We start from the raw sequence: 13,736 nt of genomic DNA, 5'->3' as shown, positions 1-13,736 counted from the left end.
GTGAAAATTGCTACCTAAGCCGAACTAGTGAATAGAACTCTTCAACAGAAAACACGGAAACTAGTATGACGTCATACGTCACCGCGCCGCTGTCTGCGCAGCTCCCCCCTCCCCGGGAGGGGGAAGGGGGAGCCCCAGACCTCCCACGCCGGCTATCCACCCATCAGTTCTGAGGCTGGATGTCAAAACACGCGAAAAACGCCGACCGGAGGGAGGGAGGGTTGCCGGGGAGCCTCCGGGTCTCACCCAGAAAATGGCGTTTCATTACATTCAACGCTGGTTTTCTGGGGGGAGCCCCGTCGGCTCCCCGGAGCTAACTACCCACAGAGGAAGGTCAAAGGGACAAAACCGGGAGGCGGACACCACGCACCCCCCAAGGAGGCGAGACAACCGGCAGCAAACGCCAACCCAAGGCGCCACAGCCCCGAAAATCCCGGGAACAACACGAGAACCACGAGCAGCAAGGCCCCTGCACGAACACCAAAAATCCATGCCCGAAAGACTGCAAGGCCACGTCGCCCAGACGGCAGCGAGAGCAGCGAAGCCACGAACGCCACAGGCATGAGGGAAGAACACAGGCAGCTTAGCCGCAAGAACACGGCTGACCACCCGGGACACCATCACCCGCGAACCGGGAAGAACAGAACCGGATCAACGCAAAACGCGCTCCGGACCCAAACGCCGTGGCACGCAAACAACAGCAGAGGGCCGCCACTGAACACAAAAACGACACACCCCCGGCCCGACCAACAAAGCACCAACAAACCCTGGACCCCTCCAGAATGCAGCAGCCCCACCCCGCGCCAGAAAAGATGGAGACTGCTGCCATCAAACAACCAAAACGCTAAAACCGAAGGAGCAAGAAAACACAGCGAACCGACCCCCAGAGGCAAAGGCCCAAAGGAAAGAGCCGACGAAAAAACACACCGGAACCGAAGGGGCACTACCAACCGAGGAGAAGACAGAGCACGCTGACCAGAGACCAGGATGGTGCAAGCGGCGCACGAACAGGCCGGAGGTGAAATGACGCACAAGACAGCTGACTAACGGTGCAGAAGCAACACCAAGACCGAAAGCAAGCTGAAGCGGCTCCGCCTGCGCCGCACGAAAAGAGGCGACAGTATGTGGCAAGACGACGGCCCCCAACCCCCACTAGAAAACCAAGCCGAGAGTAAACCAAGCCAACAAGAAGGACCCACCGAAGAAGGGACAGGAAAAGGAAGGACCGCCAAAATACCCCATACTGCCGCCAAGAAAGCACGCACGTGGGACACCTACCACGAAGCCACCCGACCACCAACCGGAGGCGAGACCACGAGGCAGAACATAAGCAGCCCCGACAAGGCCCCCCCGAGCCCAGGAAAAAGGCGGAGCCGCGAGAAGATCTCGGGCGCGACCACCGAAACCCAGGCGGCACAAGGAGATGGAACGTCTGCCGAACAGAAAAACTCCGAAGCATGCAAGCCCGCCAGGAGTTCAGAAACGACGGGTCCGACGCGAGACATCGCAAGAACCCCCCCAAAAAAAGAAAACAACAACCGGCAGGGCAAGCTAGGAAAACCAAAGAAGGCGGAAGGGTCGCCGCCAGAACAGGACCCGAACCAAGGGGCACGAACAACTGCAACAGACCGAGACAAAGAAGCACATCACAGGACACAGGCTGACCAACACCTAAGAACACACGCAGAACATTCCTGCTGCAGAAGAGGCAGGAAGAAAGAGCAGAAGCACAAAAAAAAAAAAAAACAGGAGAACAACCAGGGGTGGACAATCAGGCAGGGACAAAAACCCCACGCAATCCCCAGGCACAAAACGGCAGCAAAGCGCCACTCCACAACCGGACACAGGAACAAGGACACGCCACCGTGAAACACGGTACCAATGCTCACGTGCAGCAGCAGCAGCAACAGGCACCACTGCAACATGCAACATGTAAATAGCAACTCCCCTCTGCAAAGGCAGAGAACGGAGCAGGCAGACCCCAGACAGGGCCAACGGAGACACGACAAAACCCTGCAGGCCCAGAAACCTGCACCAGGCGACCGACGGCGGAGAAACCCCGCTCGATACCTGCTGGATGAGGTACTGGGAGCTCTTTTACACCTCAAGCCCGGCCCAAGGTCAGGCCAGACCGGCCAGAGGATGGCCCACCAGGCAGCTGCTAGGAGCAGTCCACCGGCCCACATACCCCCACAACCAGGACGGGCCGGAACTGCCATACGAAAACAGGCCAGTGCGCCCTGGAAGTCCACGGACGAACCAGCAAGAAGGCTTATGCTCGCAAGTAGGTCGTGTAACAAGCACAGACCACTGATGGTAATACAGTGTTCCCCAAAAGTGCCAATAGCACCACTGCACTCCACTGGTACTATCCCGCAAGTTCTACCAGATAGGCGGGACCCAAGAGCCAGAGCTCAAATCCTGCAAGCACAGCCAGGAGCCTCACCAGGTGAGTACAGAACCAACCCTACAACCCCCACACCTCACATTAAAAAAGGAGGGTCCCCTGAACGACTCCAGCATGGGTTGGACATGCACATAAGGGGGACAGGAAGGGGTGATAAAAGGGACAGTCACTGGTGTGCGAACGGTCTCAGTCGTACAAAATTATACCTAAATAAAGACAGGTATATGAACACCGCCGCATCCAGCGCCCGGCCAAAAGACGCCAGACCGCAGAAACTCACCTGGCGAATGGTGGCTCGAACTTGACACGACTCAACCGTGCCCAGAAGAACTTGGGAGCACCGCCAGGTGAAGACGCCAGAGCCGGACCCGCAGGAGAACGGAGAGGCGAAGGAAGCGGTCCACACCCATGACACAGAAAACCGCGGTGTCCTCCCCACAACTGGGAACCAGGACACCCCTGGCGCAAAGGGGCACATACCGCAGCCAGGGAGAAGAACGAGAGGCGAAGCACTGTAGCAAAAAAGGGCGCAAAACCCCAGCACTGAACCATCGCCCAGACCAAAACAAACTCCACGGCGCATGCGCATAACACGCTGGCCGAACCGCACACCCTCCCTGCGGGAAGGCGCCAGCCAGGACTATTGCACGAGAAAAGAGCCAAAAGAGGAAGCAGGAACAATAAAACCGGCCAAAGAAGCAAAGAGCCCAAAAAAAAAAGGGAACCCAAACGGGCGACAAGTAGCCCAAACGGGCGACAAGTAGCCCAAACGGGCGACAAGTAGCCCAAACGGCCGACAAGTAGCCCAACCGGGCGACAAGTAGCCCAACCGGGCGACAAGTAGCCCAACCGGGCGACAAGTAGCCCAACAGGGCGACAAGTAGCCCAACAGGGCGACAAGTACTAGGAGCCGACAGACGTTCCAATAATGCGGGAAGTAGCGAAAAACCTTCCCGTACCCTCGAGAACACAGAAGCCAACACTAGTCCCGAAGGCACACGAAGGCGCAGGCGCACCCGAGATCAAAAGTCACGCAGAACCCCATCAAACGGGGAAACATGACAAAAACACCGTCCCAAAAAGCGGGGGAGGAAACAACCACCCACAGGACGGAACCAACCGACTCAAAGGCCAAGGAACCGAGCCCGGGGAGGGGCCGACGTCCAACAGCACGTACGGCGAGTGGGGAGGAAAGACCCCACTCCGCGTAACCACAAGCCCCGCCGAGAGGGGGATAAAACCCCCCACGGGGTCTAACGGGGCCTAGGCCCCCCCAAGTCAGCCCCTCCCCAGCCCCGGGAACCTACACGACAGGCCCCGGGGCCGAGCCGTTCCCCCAAAGCCCCGGCCGTACCAGAAAACCGGGGCAGCCGTGAAAACACTAAGGAAGGGAGCCCACTGGCAGACTCATACAACACGGCTGGAGGAACAGGCCCAAATGCCCCCGTCACTACCCCGGAAGGGGAATTCCCCGAGACTGCCCGAGTCTCAACACCACCAAACACCCCGCCCTGAACCTACAGACGGTAAGGAACCGGATACAGGCAGGAAGGGTGAACCAGGGGAAAGACAAGGGGGCGTGGATGGAACCGAAGCAACCAACACCCCCAAGTCCCAAAACGAAATACAACGGGGCAGCCCCGGGGCTCCCGGGGAGGAAAACCATGAGAACGTTGCCACCACCAAGGCTCAAGTGCAACGCCCCTGCTGCCCGCACCCGCTTTGTTAGCACAACTGGGTAACCGAGCCACAACGAGCAACCAAACTCGCAGGACACCGGGTCGAAGGTGTCACCGACCCCACAGGCAGCAGACGGAGGCAAAACAGAGAGTCACCCAGAGACAAAAGGTGAGAGCAACCCTCAAACTCGCTGGAAGCGAGGGGGGGGCTCTGGGGTCACATCCATCGGACCCGCGCGCCCCCAGGGGTTTCCCAGGGTCCCGAGCGTTTACTTTAAGAGGACTCGCGCTCAGGTAATCCCAGGCAGGGTACTGCTAACCGGCACCCAAGCTACCAAACAACTTTCTAAGAGCTGAACCCCCGGGACGTGTACACTCACGGGGACCTAGCAGGGGGTACCACCAGAAATACTCAGAACACAAGGGACACAAGGGGCAAGAACGAAGGCAGACCCCCCCACCAGGTATATAAACAAAAGAAAAAGAAAACCCCGCAAGAGGACAGCGTACCCAAGCGGAACAGAGCCGGCCGCTATGATTGGTAAAGACAAGCTGCACAGTACCCCGCGCCCCACCAGTGCAAACACTGCCCCTTACTCTAAGGCGAACAAGGGAGACAGAACACCCGAGCACACAAAGAGCGGCCGAAAACCAAGCGGTAAACGGCCAAGCAGGGGCAGGACCCAAGGAACTTGTGGAAGGTGGCCCCAAGCCCCAAGGGCAGTACTTACAGGGCACCTAGGGAAGGGAACCCTAGGCGCATGCAGCCCGAGTACTGAAGAATCACACCCGGCTCACGCACCACCTAGAAAACAGACACCACACTCTAGGTACAGTGCTGAAACAACCACTGGAGCCGGAGCACATAACCATTGCCTATAGCATCAGCCGAAGAACTGATGGGTGGATAGCCGGCGTGGGAGGTCTGGGGCTCCCCCTTCCCCCTCCCGGGGAGGGGGGAGCTGCGCAGACAGCAGCGCGGTGACGTATGACGTCATACTAGTTTCCGTGTTTTCTGTTGAAGAGTTCTATTCACTAGTTCGGCTTAGGTAGCAATTTTCACCAGAATAGGGGTTTGTTTTGGAATGCTTACCTTTCTGGATGCTTGACCCGGTCGATGGCAGACATAGAATGCTTCCAACCACACGGGGGTTTCTATAGGCCATTGCTCCCCTTGCCTCTCTGAGGGGGCCAGGTTCTGGCTCGTGGTCCCCGGTAGGCCCTAGAACTCCATACACATGACTGATGCCAAAGTCTGACATTAGCATATCAGCCGGTAAAGCTCCGGGGAGCCGACGGGGCTCCCCCCAGAAAAAACTGATTTGGTTTATGTTTATATATTTCTCTGACCTAGAAGCTTTAGCAGGCATTCCAGCTTTGAGATACATATTAATAGCAGCCAAATAGTCGCCCTCAGCTTCTTTAAGCTGGCCGGCTCTCTCTTCTTGATGGGTGTCCATAAGCCACTGTGTGTGAGCCCTACGCAGTGATTCAACTTCTGGATGGCCCTTTACTTCAGCTAGTTGGACAGCTGCAAAATAATGTCATACATATGTAATATGTATTTTACACAATAGATTATTATACAAGAAATAACTGTAATTAGATCTTCATTAATTATACAAAAATTATTTTATCTCCATATAATTAGCAATGAGACAGAATTAAATAAAAAGATATAAAAAAAGTTTTATTAAAACGACCCGACCCGAAGTAGACCCAAGGTGACTTCTAGAAGATAACCCCAAACCCCAAGGGCGGTACTAACAGGGCAATTAGGGAAGGGAACCCTAAGCGCATGCAGCCCGAGCACCTGTGAATTTACTCCCAGCTCACCCACCACTGTGGAGAGAGCACCAAACCCAAGGGACAGCACTGAGACAACAATCAGGAGCTGGAGTCAAACAACCAATACCGAGCCACATCAGCCGAGAACTAGGGTCTGGGGGTCCCTCTTTCCCCTCCCGAGGAGGGGGGAAGAGCTGTGCAGACAAACAGTGAGGCACGTGTGATGTCATACTCGTTTTCATTTGGGGAGTTCTGTCCACTCATTTAGCGTTCAGTAGTAGTGTTAATCAGAATAGGGGTTTGTTTTGGGGTGCTTACCCTTCTGTGTGCCTGGTCCGGTCGATGGCAGACACAGAATGCTCCAAATCACATGTGCATTTCTATAGGCCATTGTTCCTCATGCCTCTCTGAGGGGGCTAGGTTTCTGCTTGTGGTCCCCAGTAGGCCTATGAACTTCATTCACATTGACTGATGCCAAAGTCAAGTAATATCCATATCAGCTTGGATAGCTCTGGGGAGCCGAAGGGACTTTCCCCCTAGAAAAGCATCAAATGTAATGAAACACCTTTTTTTGGTAGAGCTCTGGGTGTCTCCTTGAATCTATCTTGCTGAGATTGCTTCCAACAACTAGGTCCCACCAGTCATAGGAGTGCTGTATGACCTACTGAGGATCGAAGAAAAACCTTGCCCCCTCTCAGAGGTGCAGAGAGCAAGGCATTGTTGTGATCATCCTCACCAAGAAAGCATCGTGAAAGGAAGCTAGACAATACAGACTATTGCAAGGTTCACAGAAAACAAAGCATCAAAACAGTCAATTGACTGCCAATGAATGATTCAAATCAAATGATTCACTTGAAACTAACTTGAACCCCTCATTGTAAATGGCTGCTATCAAGTAACAGGAGCTATCAGCTGGCTCCCAGTGAGTCTGGAGCTGATACACTACAAGTCAACAAACCTGATAGAGAAGAGGTCATCTTAGTTATCTTGAGAAGATTTCGGGGCTTAGCGTCCCCGTGGCCCAGTCCTCGACCAGGCCTCCTTTTTGTTACACACCTCCAGGAAGCAGTCCGTAGCAGCTGTCTAACTCCTAGGTACCTATTTACTGCTAGGTAACAGGGGCATCAGGGTGAAAGAAACATTTTGCCCATTTGTCTCCCCCTCCACCGGGGATCGAACCCGGGACCTCGGGACTACGAATCTGAAGTGTTGTCCACCCAGATGTCAGGCGCCCAGGCGTGAGGGTGCAGAGATCCACCAGAACTTTACTAGAAAGAGGCATTTCATTAAATTCAATGCTGGTTTTCTTGGGGAGCCTTGGTGGCTCCCTTAATCTATCCAAAGAGAAGAAAAAAAGACATGCGACTTAACAGGGAGGAGGAAAATTGACATCTACAGTACATAAGTTGCGGGATCCAAAGAGACATTTCAAACACGAGTCCAAAAATCAGCCCACAAAAAGTGACAACAGCAGCCATAGCTGCAAACTTGCAAACATCATGCACCTGAGAGTAGACTGCGATCTGGCTAACTTTAATGGCACTGCAGACAACCTGAGGAATACGAGCCCCCACATGACATAGTCCAAAGGATGGCTGGCATTTAGCAGAGAAAGAAGTGATGCTCTCAATGATGACGTGACCCGTGTATTTTCTATACAGCAACACAGCAGAGACAGAAGACAGAACTGACTGAAAGCTAGCTGATAGTTGGAAGCTCCAGGTCTCCTGGTGGCAGCAATTTGCACTTGGGGGTTTGAATTAGTTTTGAATGAAGAATTTATTTTGAATGAATCATTTGCAAAGTTTTTCTGAGGTTTTTGGGACTTCATTTTCAATAAACCCTGCAGTTCTCTGTACTGTCTCACTTCCTCTCTGGATACTTTTACAGCGAGTGTGATTTTAACGATCTCCTGCTCTCTCTGCCTCTGTGGGGGGATGGGGGGATCAGCTTCCCCCCCTCCCCTCATGGTAATGGGAAGTCATCTCAATAAGATAGCTTTAGAAAGCCACCAAAGGGCTTCCCCAGAAAACTAGTTTTAGAATTTTTAGAATGAAAAGTGAAACACTACTATAAACATTTGCATTATGAGGAATACTTATAAATACTGTACACTGTACTGTAAAATATTTTCTGAATAAGCCATTACATTGCACTTATGATAAATTATATTAATTAGGCAAAGCTGTTATAATCAAATTAGGATGGATTACAACACTCGACTGACATTAATTTAAAATCACAAATAGAATTTTGTATAAGCCCATACAAAAAAAATGCATAATGTAGTATTAGGTATGATCATGGTGGATCAGACCAGTAACCAGGAGGCCTGGTCAGAGACTGGGCCATGGGGACGTTGATTCCCAGGACCTTCAATAGATATTCAACATGTAGGTAGTATAATTTGGTTACCTTCATCCCATTTGTGAAGTTCTTGGTACATTTCCATAGCTTTCTCAAGGTTATTGTAATCTAGGTAGATACTTTCAGCTGTCTTGAACTGCTTGTCCAGAATGGCTAAACGAGCTTGTACTTCATAATTCTGTATTGCATCTTCACCTAAACAAAGTAAAGTTATTTATTTTACCTTTTCAAATTATTTCTATAATGCAACATATATATGAATAAATTTTGAACTACCAACGGTTATATTTATTACTATTTCTGAGTATAGCATCAATTCAATTAAACAACCTATAAGGGGCTATACCCTATGCCCTAAATCATAATGTTTGCCAAATCCAAAGTTGTTAAATGTCTAATATTTTGAGTAATTCTCATGCCCCAAAATACTTTTCATATAAAAATGATGTAACTCACTCCCATCCACCCACACGTGTCCCTAACACAGGCACACTCATTTTCCCTCTCACCCACACACAAAAAAACCTGAGGAAGGTAGGAGATGCAGACAACTGTAATGCCCTTCAAATTGATCTAGATAAAATAAGGGCTTGGAATGATAAGTGGCAAATGGAATTCAATGTGAATAAATGCCATGTTATGGAAAGTGGAATCAGAGACAATAAACCACACACAACTTACAAATTATGTGGAAAGGAATTACAGAGCTCTAATAAATAATGAGACCTAGGGGTAGTTTTGGATAATAAGCTGTCATCAGAGGAACAGAAAGAAAATTGCGAGAGGGGAGTATGCGTTGCTTTCCAACTTCAGACTTGCTTTTAATTATATTGATGGAGGAATACTAAAGAAACTATTCACTGCTTTTTTGAGACCAAAATTGGAATATGCAGCAGTTGTATGGTTCCCTAATCTCAAGACGCAAAAATAAACTGGAAAAGGTGCAACGATATGCTACAAAATGGCTTCCGGAACTGAAAAACAAGAGTTACAAGGAGAGACTGGAGGCATTAACCCTTAAATTGCGCAACACGTCATATGACGTGTTAAGTAACATACCCAAAAGTGCGCATTACGTCATATGACGTGTTGGAGTACTAAGCAAGATTTAAACGGCCCGCGGATACACAGGGTTCACCTCACCTTCATCAGGGCTCTTGTAAACAGACCCCATTTTTGTTAAATCGTGGGCAACATTCCCGGGTGTGTGAGGGCCTCAATACTGAGTGAACCACCAAGGCTGGCGCACACAGCATGAGCTCACAGCACTGCTGTTCAGCTTGTGACCACAGCATCTCCTAAAAATGTCAAAATATGTATGTACATGCTATAATTTAGCAATGATAGTATTACAGAAGACCCCTGACTGTGATAAAAATGACCAGGATTCTGATAATAGCAGGATTGTTGTGATAATTAGCACTGTAGTGGGAGGAGTAATCTTGGTGGAGAGGGAGGTAGCATTGTCTGCTGACTGTGTAACCACCTTTTACTGTTTGGACTCACTATACCAGCTTAGTGGTTTGCTATAGTGAACAAAACATGCAGATACTTATAAAGAACATCTGTATATAGTGAATAAAAGCAAAAAAATATGGTGGGAGGAGAATGTTGGTGAAACTAGATTTATTCCTCCAAGGAGTGCCGGACCAACCGGGCTGTGGTGGGTATGTGGGCCTGCGGGCCGCTCCAAACAACAGCCTAGTGGACCAAACTCTCAAGTCAAGCCTAGCCTCGGGCTGGGCTTGGGGAGAAGAACAACTCCCAGAACCCCATCAACCAGGTATCAACCAGGAGTGAGATGAGGGAGGGAGGGAGTGGCAGCCAGTGGCGGGCTGCTTGGTGTGCTGGCCACACCTTGCTGCCTTTTGACTCAGTATACCTACTTAGTGGTTCGTTATGGTGAACACAAATGTAAATACTTATACGTAATGTGTATATATAGTCTAATAACACCAAAAGGAGTGTTGGAAGAAGCCATTTTGGTTAGGGAGATGGCGACATCTGCATGTCTTGTCATGCTGGGTTAGGGTGGCCACTATGCCCTTTCTGCACTATACCAGCTTAGTTGAACAGTTATGGTGAACAAAACATGTAGATACTTATATATAATATGCATATATAGGGTAATAACACCACAAACAGTATACCTGAAGGAGGAATGTTAGTGCATCTAGCCTTGAACTCCCTCAAGGAGAACTCCCTCAACAATCCTGTAACTCCCTCCCTCCCAGTGAGGGAGGGAGGGAGAACTTTCGAGAACTTTCAAATCCACGGATCCCATCACAATGGTTGTACTCTTCAAATCACTTATGCTGTCCCGCCTTGAGTACTGCTCAGTACTCACTTTCCCCTTCAGAGCAGGAGAGATTGCTGAAATAGAGGGAGTACAGAGAACATATACAGCATACATAGATGCGATAAAGCACCTAAATTATTGGGAGCGTCTCAAAGCTCTCCAAATGTACTCACTAGAAAGGAGACAAGAGAGAAATCAAATAATATACATGTGGAAAATACTAGAGGGCCAGGTCCCAAATATACACAGTTAAATAACAACATACTGGAGTGAACGATATGGAAGAAAATGCAGAATAGAACCAGTAAAAGCAGGGGTGCCATAAGCACAATTAGAGAAAACTGTATAAACATCCGAGGCCCACGGTTGTTCAACATCCTCCCAGCGGAGGATGTTGGTAATATAAGATGTTATACAAGATGTTGCTAATATAAGAAATATTGCCGAAACAACTATGGACATCTTCAAGAGAAAACTACATAGATTTCTTCAAGGAGTGTTGGACCAACCGGGCTGTGGTGGATATGTGGGCCTGCGGGCTGCTCCAAGCAACAGCCTGTTGGACCAAGCTCTCACAAGTCAGTAGTAGTAGAACCTCTTCTTGCAATGATGAACTTCCAGGAGTAGGGAGTAGAAGAACTCCCAGAACCCCATCAAGCAGGTATCAAGCAGGTAAGCACTACCAGAATAGAACTGATGGTGAGGCAGTCTGGCTGACCTGGTATGCCTCCCTTCTCCCCCAAAATGAGGGGGAAGGCAAGTCAAATAAGTGTACCTAGTTTCATGAAATTTTGGTTATTTGTTTTCTTGTTGGGGAAGTTCTTTTGGCAATTTTGGGGCTGTGGTCTTGTTTTATTCATGTAGTACTGTACTCTGTTTTGGTTAATCTATCATTCTGGGTGCCTTCCCTGGTTGGTGGCAATTATGATTAAATTTAAGTGTAAAGTGTTCATAAGCCATTGCTCCCTGAACCTCTCTGAGGTAGCCAGGTTCTGGCTCGTGGTCCCCAGTAAGCCAGTAGAATTTCGCAACTAATGGCACCTAGTAATATGGCACTGATCAGTGTATGATAGCTTCAGGAAGCCGACAGGGCTTCCTCAATAAACCAGTTGGCGAGATATTTAATGAAATGTTATGCAAGCAAGAGATGGTTATGCCTTTCTTGACTTTGAAGATTACTATATTCCTTGTTTTCAGCAATGAATGGTGTTTGGGGACAGGCAAACAGTGTACATATACATGTTAGATTTATATCGAGGTCCTTCCCAAGGTCGAATTACTGACACCCCCACAAAAAGTTGCTTAATTCCTGGGTACCTATTTACTGCTAGGTGAACAGGTGCATTAGATGTTAGGAGGAGATGTTAGGCATTAGATTAGATGTGCCTAAACATTTCTCTCCCACCTGTAATTTGAACTTGGAGTTCTTGATTTTGAGTAGAGAATTAACCCAACTCTACTACTGGAACCTCGGTATCCATGAATCCATGTCATTTACTTAACACTTCTAAATTCAATGATTCAGTGGTGAAATTTATTATTTCCAGGTAATGTAGAATGTTAATCAAACACTAATAATAAAAGAATTGCATGAAATACACTGTGTATTAGTTTAGAATTACAGTACTGTATTGAAATTTTTTGAAACTATTGGATATAAAGCATAAATATGGATTGCACGTTTACTGAGTGTTTAATGTTTGTGTATTACAAAATATTCATATGCAGGCTTGTCTAAGACTATTATTGATCATGCAGTAACTGTCTTGCAGTGTTGAGTTAAACACTTTACATACTTTATGATACATATACAGTAATTCTATTAGATGCCCAGACAATTAATCAAGAATAATTTTTTATTCGAAGTGAAACTAAAGAGGAGTTCTAACCTGTGGTATTTTGAATTTCCTGCCTTATTTGGTTAATTCCTTGAAGGTATCTGACCTTTGAGACATCTCCAAGAGCTGCATAACAACGTTCAGCTATATAGAGATGACGCCCCTCCAGTGTCAACCGAGCAAGTGTTCGCCACATAGTTTCTGCCTCAGCTGTCATTGGCAGGGTCTGGAATTTCAGTAAAAATAATTAGCATACTTTCTATTATTGCATGAGATTACTTGGAAACAAGATAAGAACAACTGGGAACAAGATGAGAGAAACTAGACGAGAACTGCAAAAGGGTATTAGGTGATACAAGCACAAGACGAAATCAGTAGGAAAGAAACCTCTAGGAAGAACAACCAATTACTATACTAATTATACTTCTAGATGTGAGTGAAACAGATAAAATACAGTAATTATCAGGAGGAAGTACTAAGCCATTATGACTATACAACACTTGGAACGGATGAGGATTTAGGATAGAGCAGAGAATAGGAATGGTGTCAAAGCCAACCCGTTCTCACACAAGACAGCACATATATGACTTAATGCTTAAAGTCAATATGTTGAATATGAATTAGTAAATATGTGATATATTCCCAGTTACTTTTTTTTCCAAGGCCCAAACTTTTCCTCACGTACCAACTTGCGTCTCGCAGTACCCGTCCGTCAACCTAGATAGCAGAATAGTCGTGATTGGTTCAATTATAAGGAAAATTGTACTTTTCAGGTCCCACATGGGTTGTGAAATTTACCTACTATTGTCCATGCTCTTAGAATATTATAGATCAGCTACTTCCTATTGAAGGTTCGTAGTTTTGTTTTGAGAAATATTAGTTGTTCTTAGTAAATTATAATAAGCACTAAAAATTATTACATAGAATAACAGTCCTTCACCAATCAATATTATATACCATAGTTGGTGCTTTACAAATCTTTAAAGGATGTTTTGTAGGAACGCTAACAGAAAACGATGGTTCATTGGAATGTCTATGGGGTAAACTACTCTAAACAGGATGGTATTGTGTCTACTATACCAACTACAGGATCGGTATATTGTCCACTACCACCTGTTAGGTGAGTAAGGGGTGCAATACCACCCACAGGATGGGTATGAGGGTCACATCCACCCAGAGGATGAGTATGGGGATCACATCCACCCACAGGAAGGGTATGGGGTCCAATACCACCCACAGGATGAGTATGGCGTCCACTACAACCCACAGGATGGGTATGGGGCTCCAACCACCCATAGAAAGGGTATGGGGCTCCAACCACCCATAAAATGGGTATGGGGTCCAATAACACCCACTGG

At 48.0% G+C, this 13,736-nt stretch overlaps 1 protein-coding gene across 1 annotated transcript in view; it reads right to left on the bottom strand.

The window, feature by feature from the left end:
* The window catches only part of Oseg2 (intraflagellar transport protein Oseg2), a 120,789-nt gene that overhangs the window by 43,352 nt on the left and 63,701 nt on the right, over nt 1-13,736 (bottom strand). Inside the window, exons 14-16 of the mRNA XM_045765703.2 lie at nt 12,430-12,604; nt 8,290-8,436; nt 5,437-5,617 (exon numbers count right to left, since the gene is read on the bottom strand). Of these exons, the coding sequence (XP_045621659.1) occupies nt 5,437-5,617; nt 8,290-8,436; nt 12,430-12,604 (503 nt within the window). The remainder of the gene's footprint in view (nt 1-5,436; nt 5,618-8,289; nt 8,437-12,429; nt 12,605-13,736) is intronic.

The sequence above is a fragment of the Procambarus clarkii genome, chromosome 17 (genome assembly GCF_040958095.1).
Source record: "Procambarus clarkii isolate CNS0578487 chromosome 17, FALCON_Pclarkii_2.0, whole genome shotgun sequence".
Lineage (NCBI taxonomy): Eukaryota > Metazoa > Arthropoda > Malacostraca > Decapoda > Cambaridae > Procambarus > Procambarus clarkii.
This window is presented reverse-complemented; position numbering and strand designations above follow the sequence as displayed.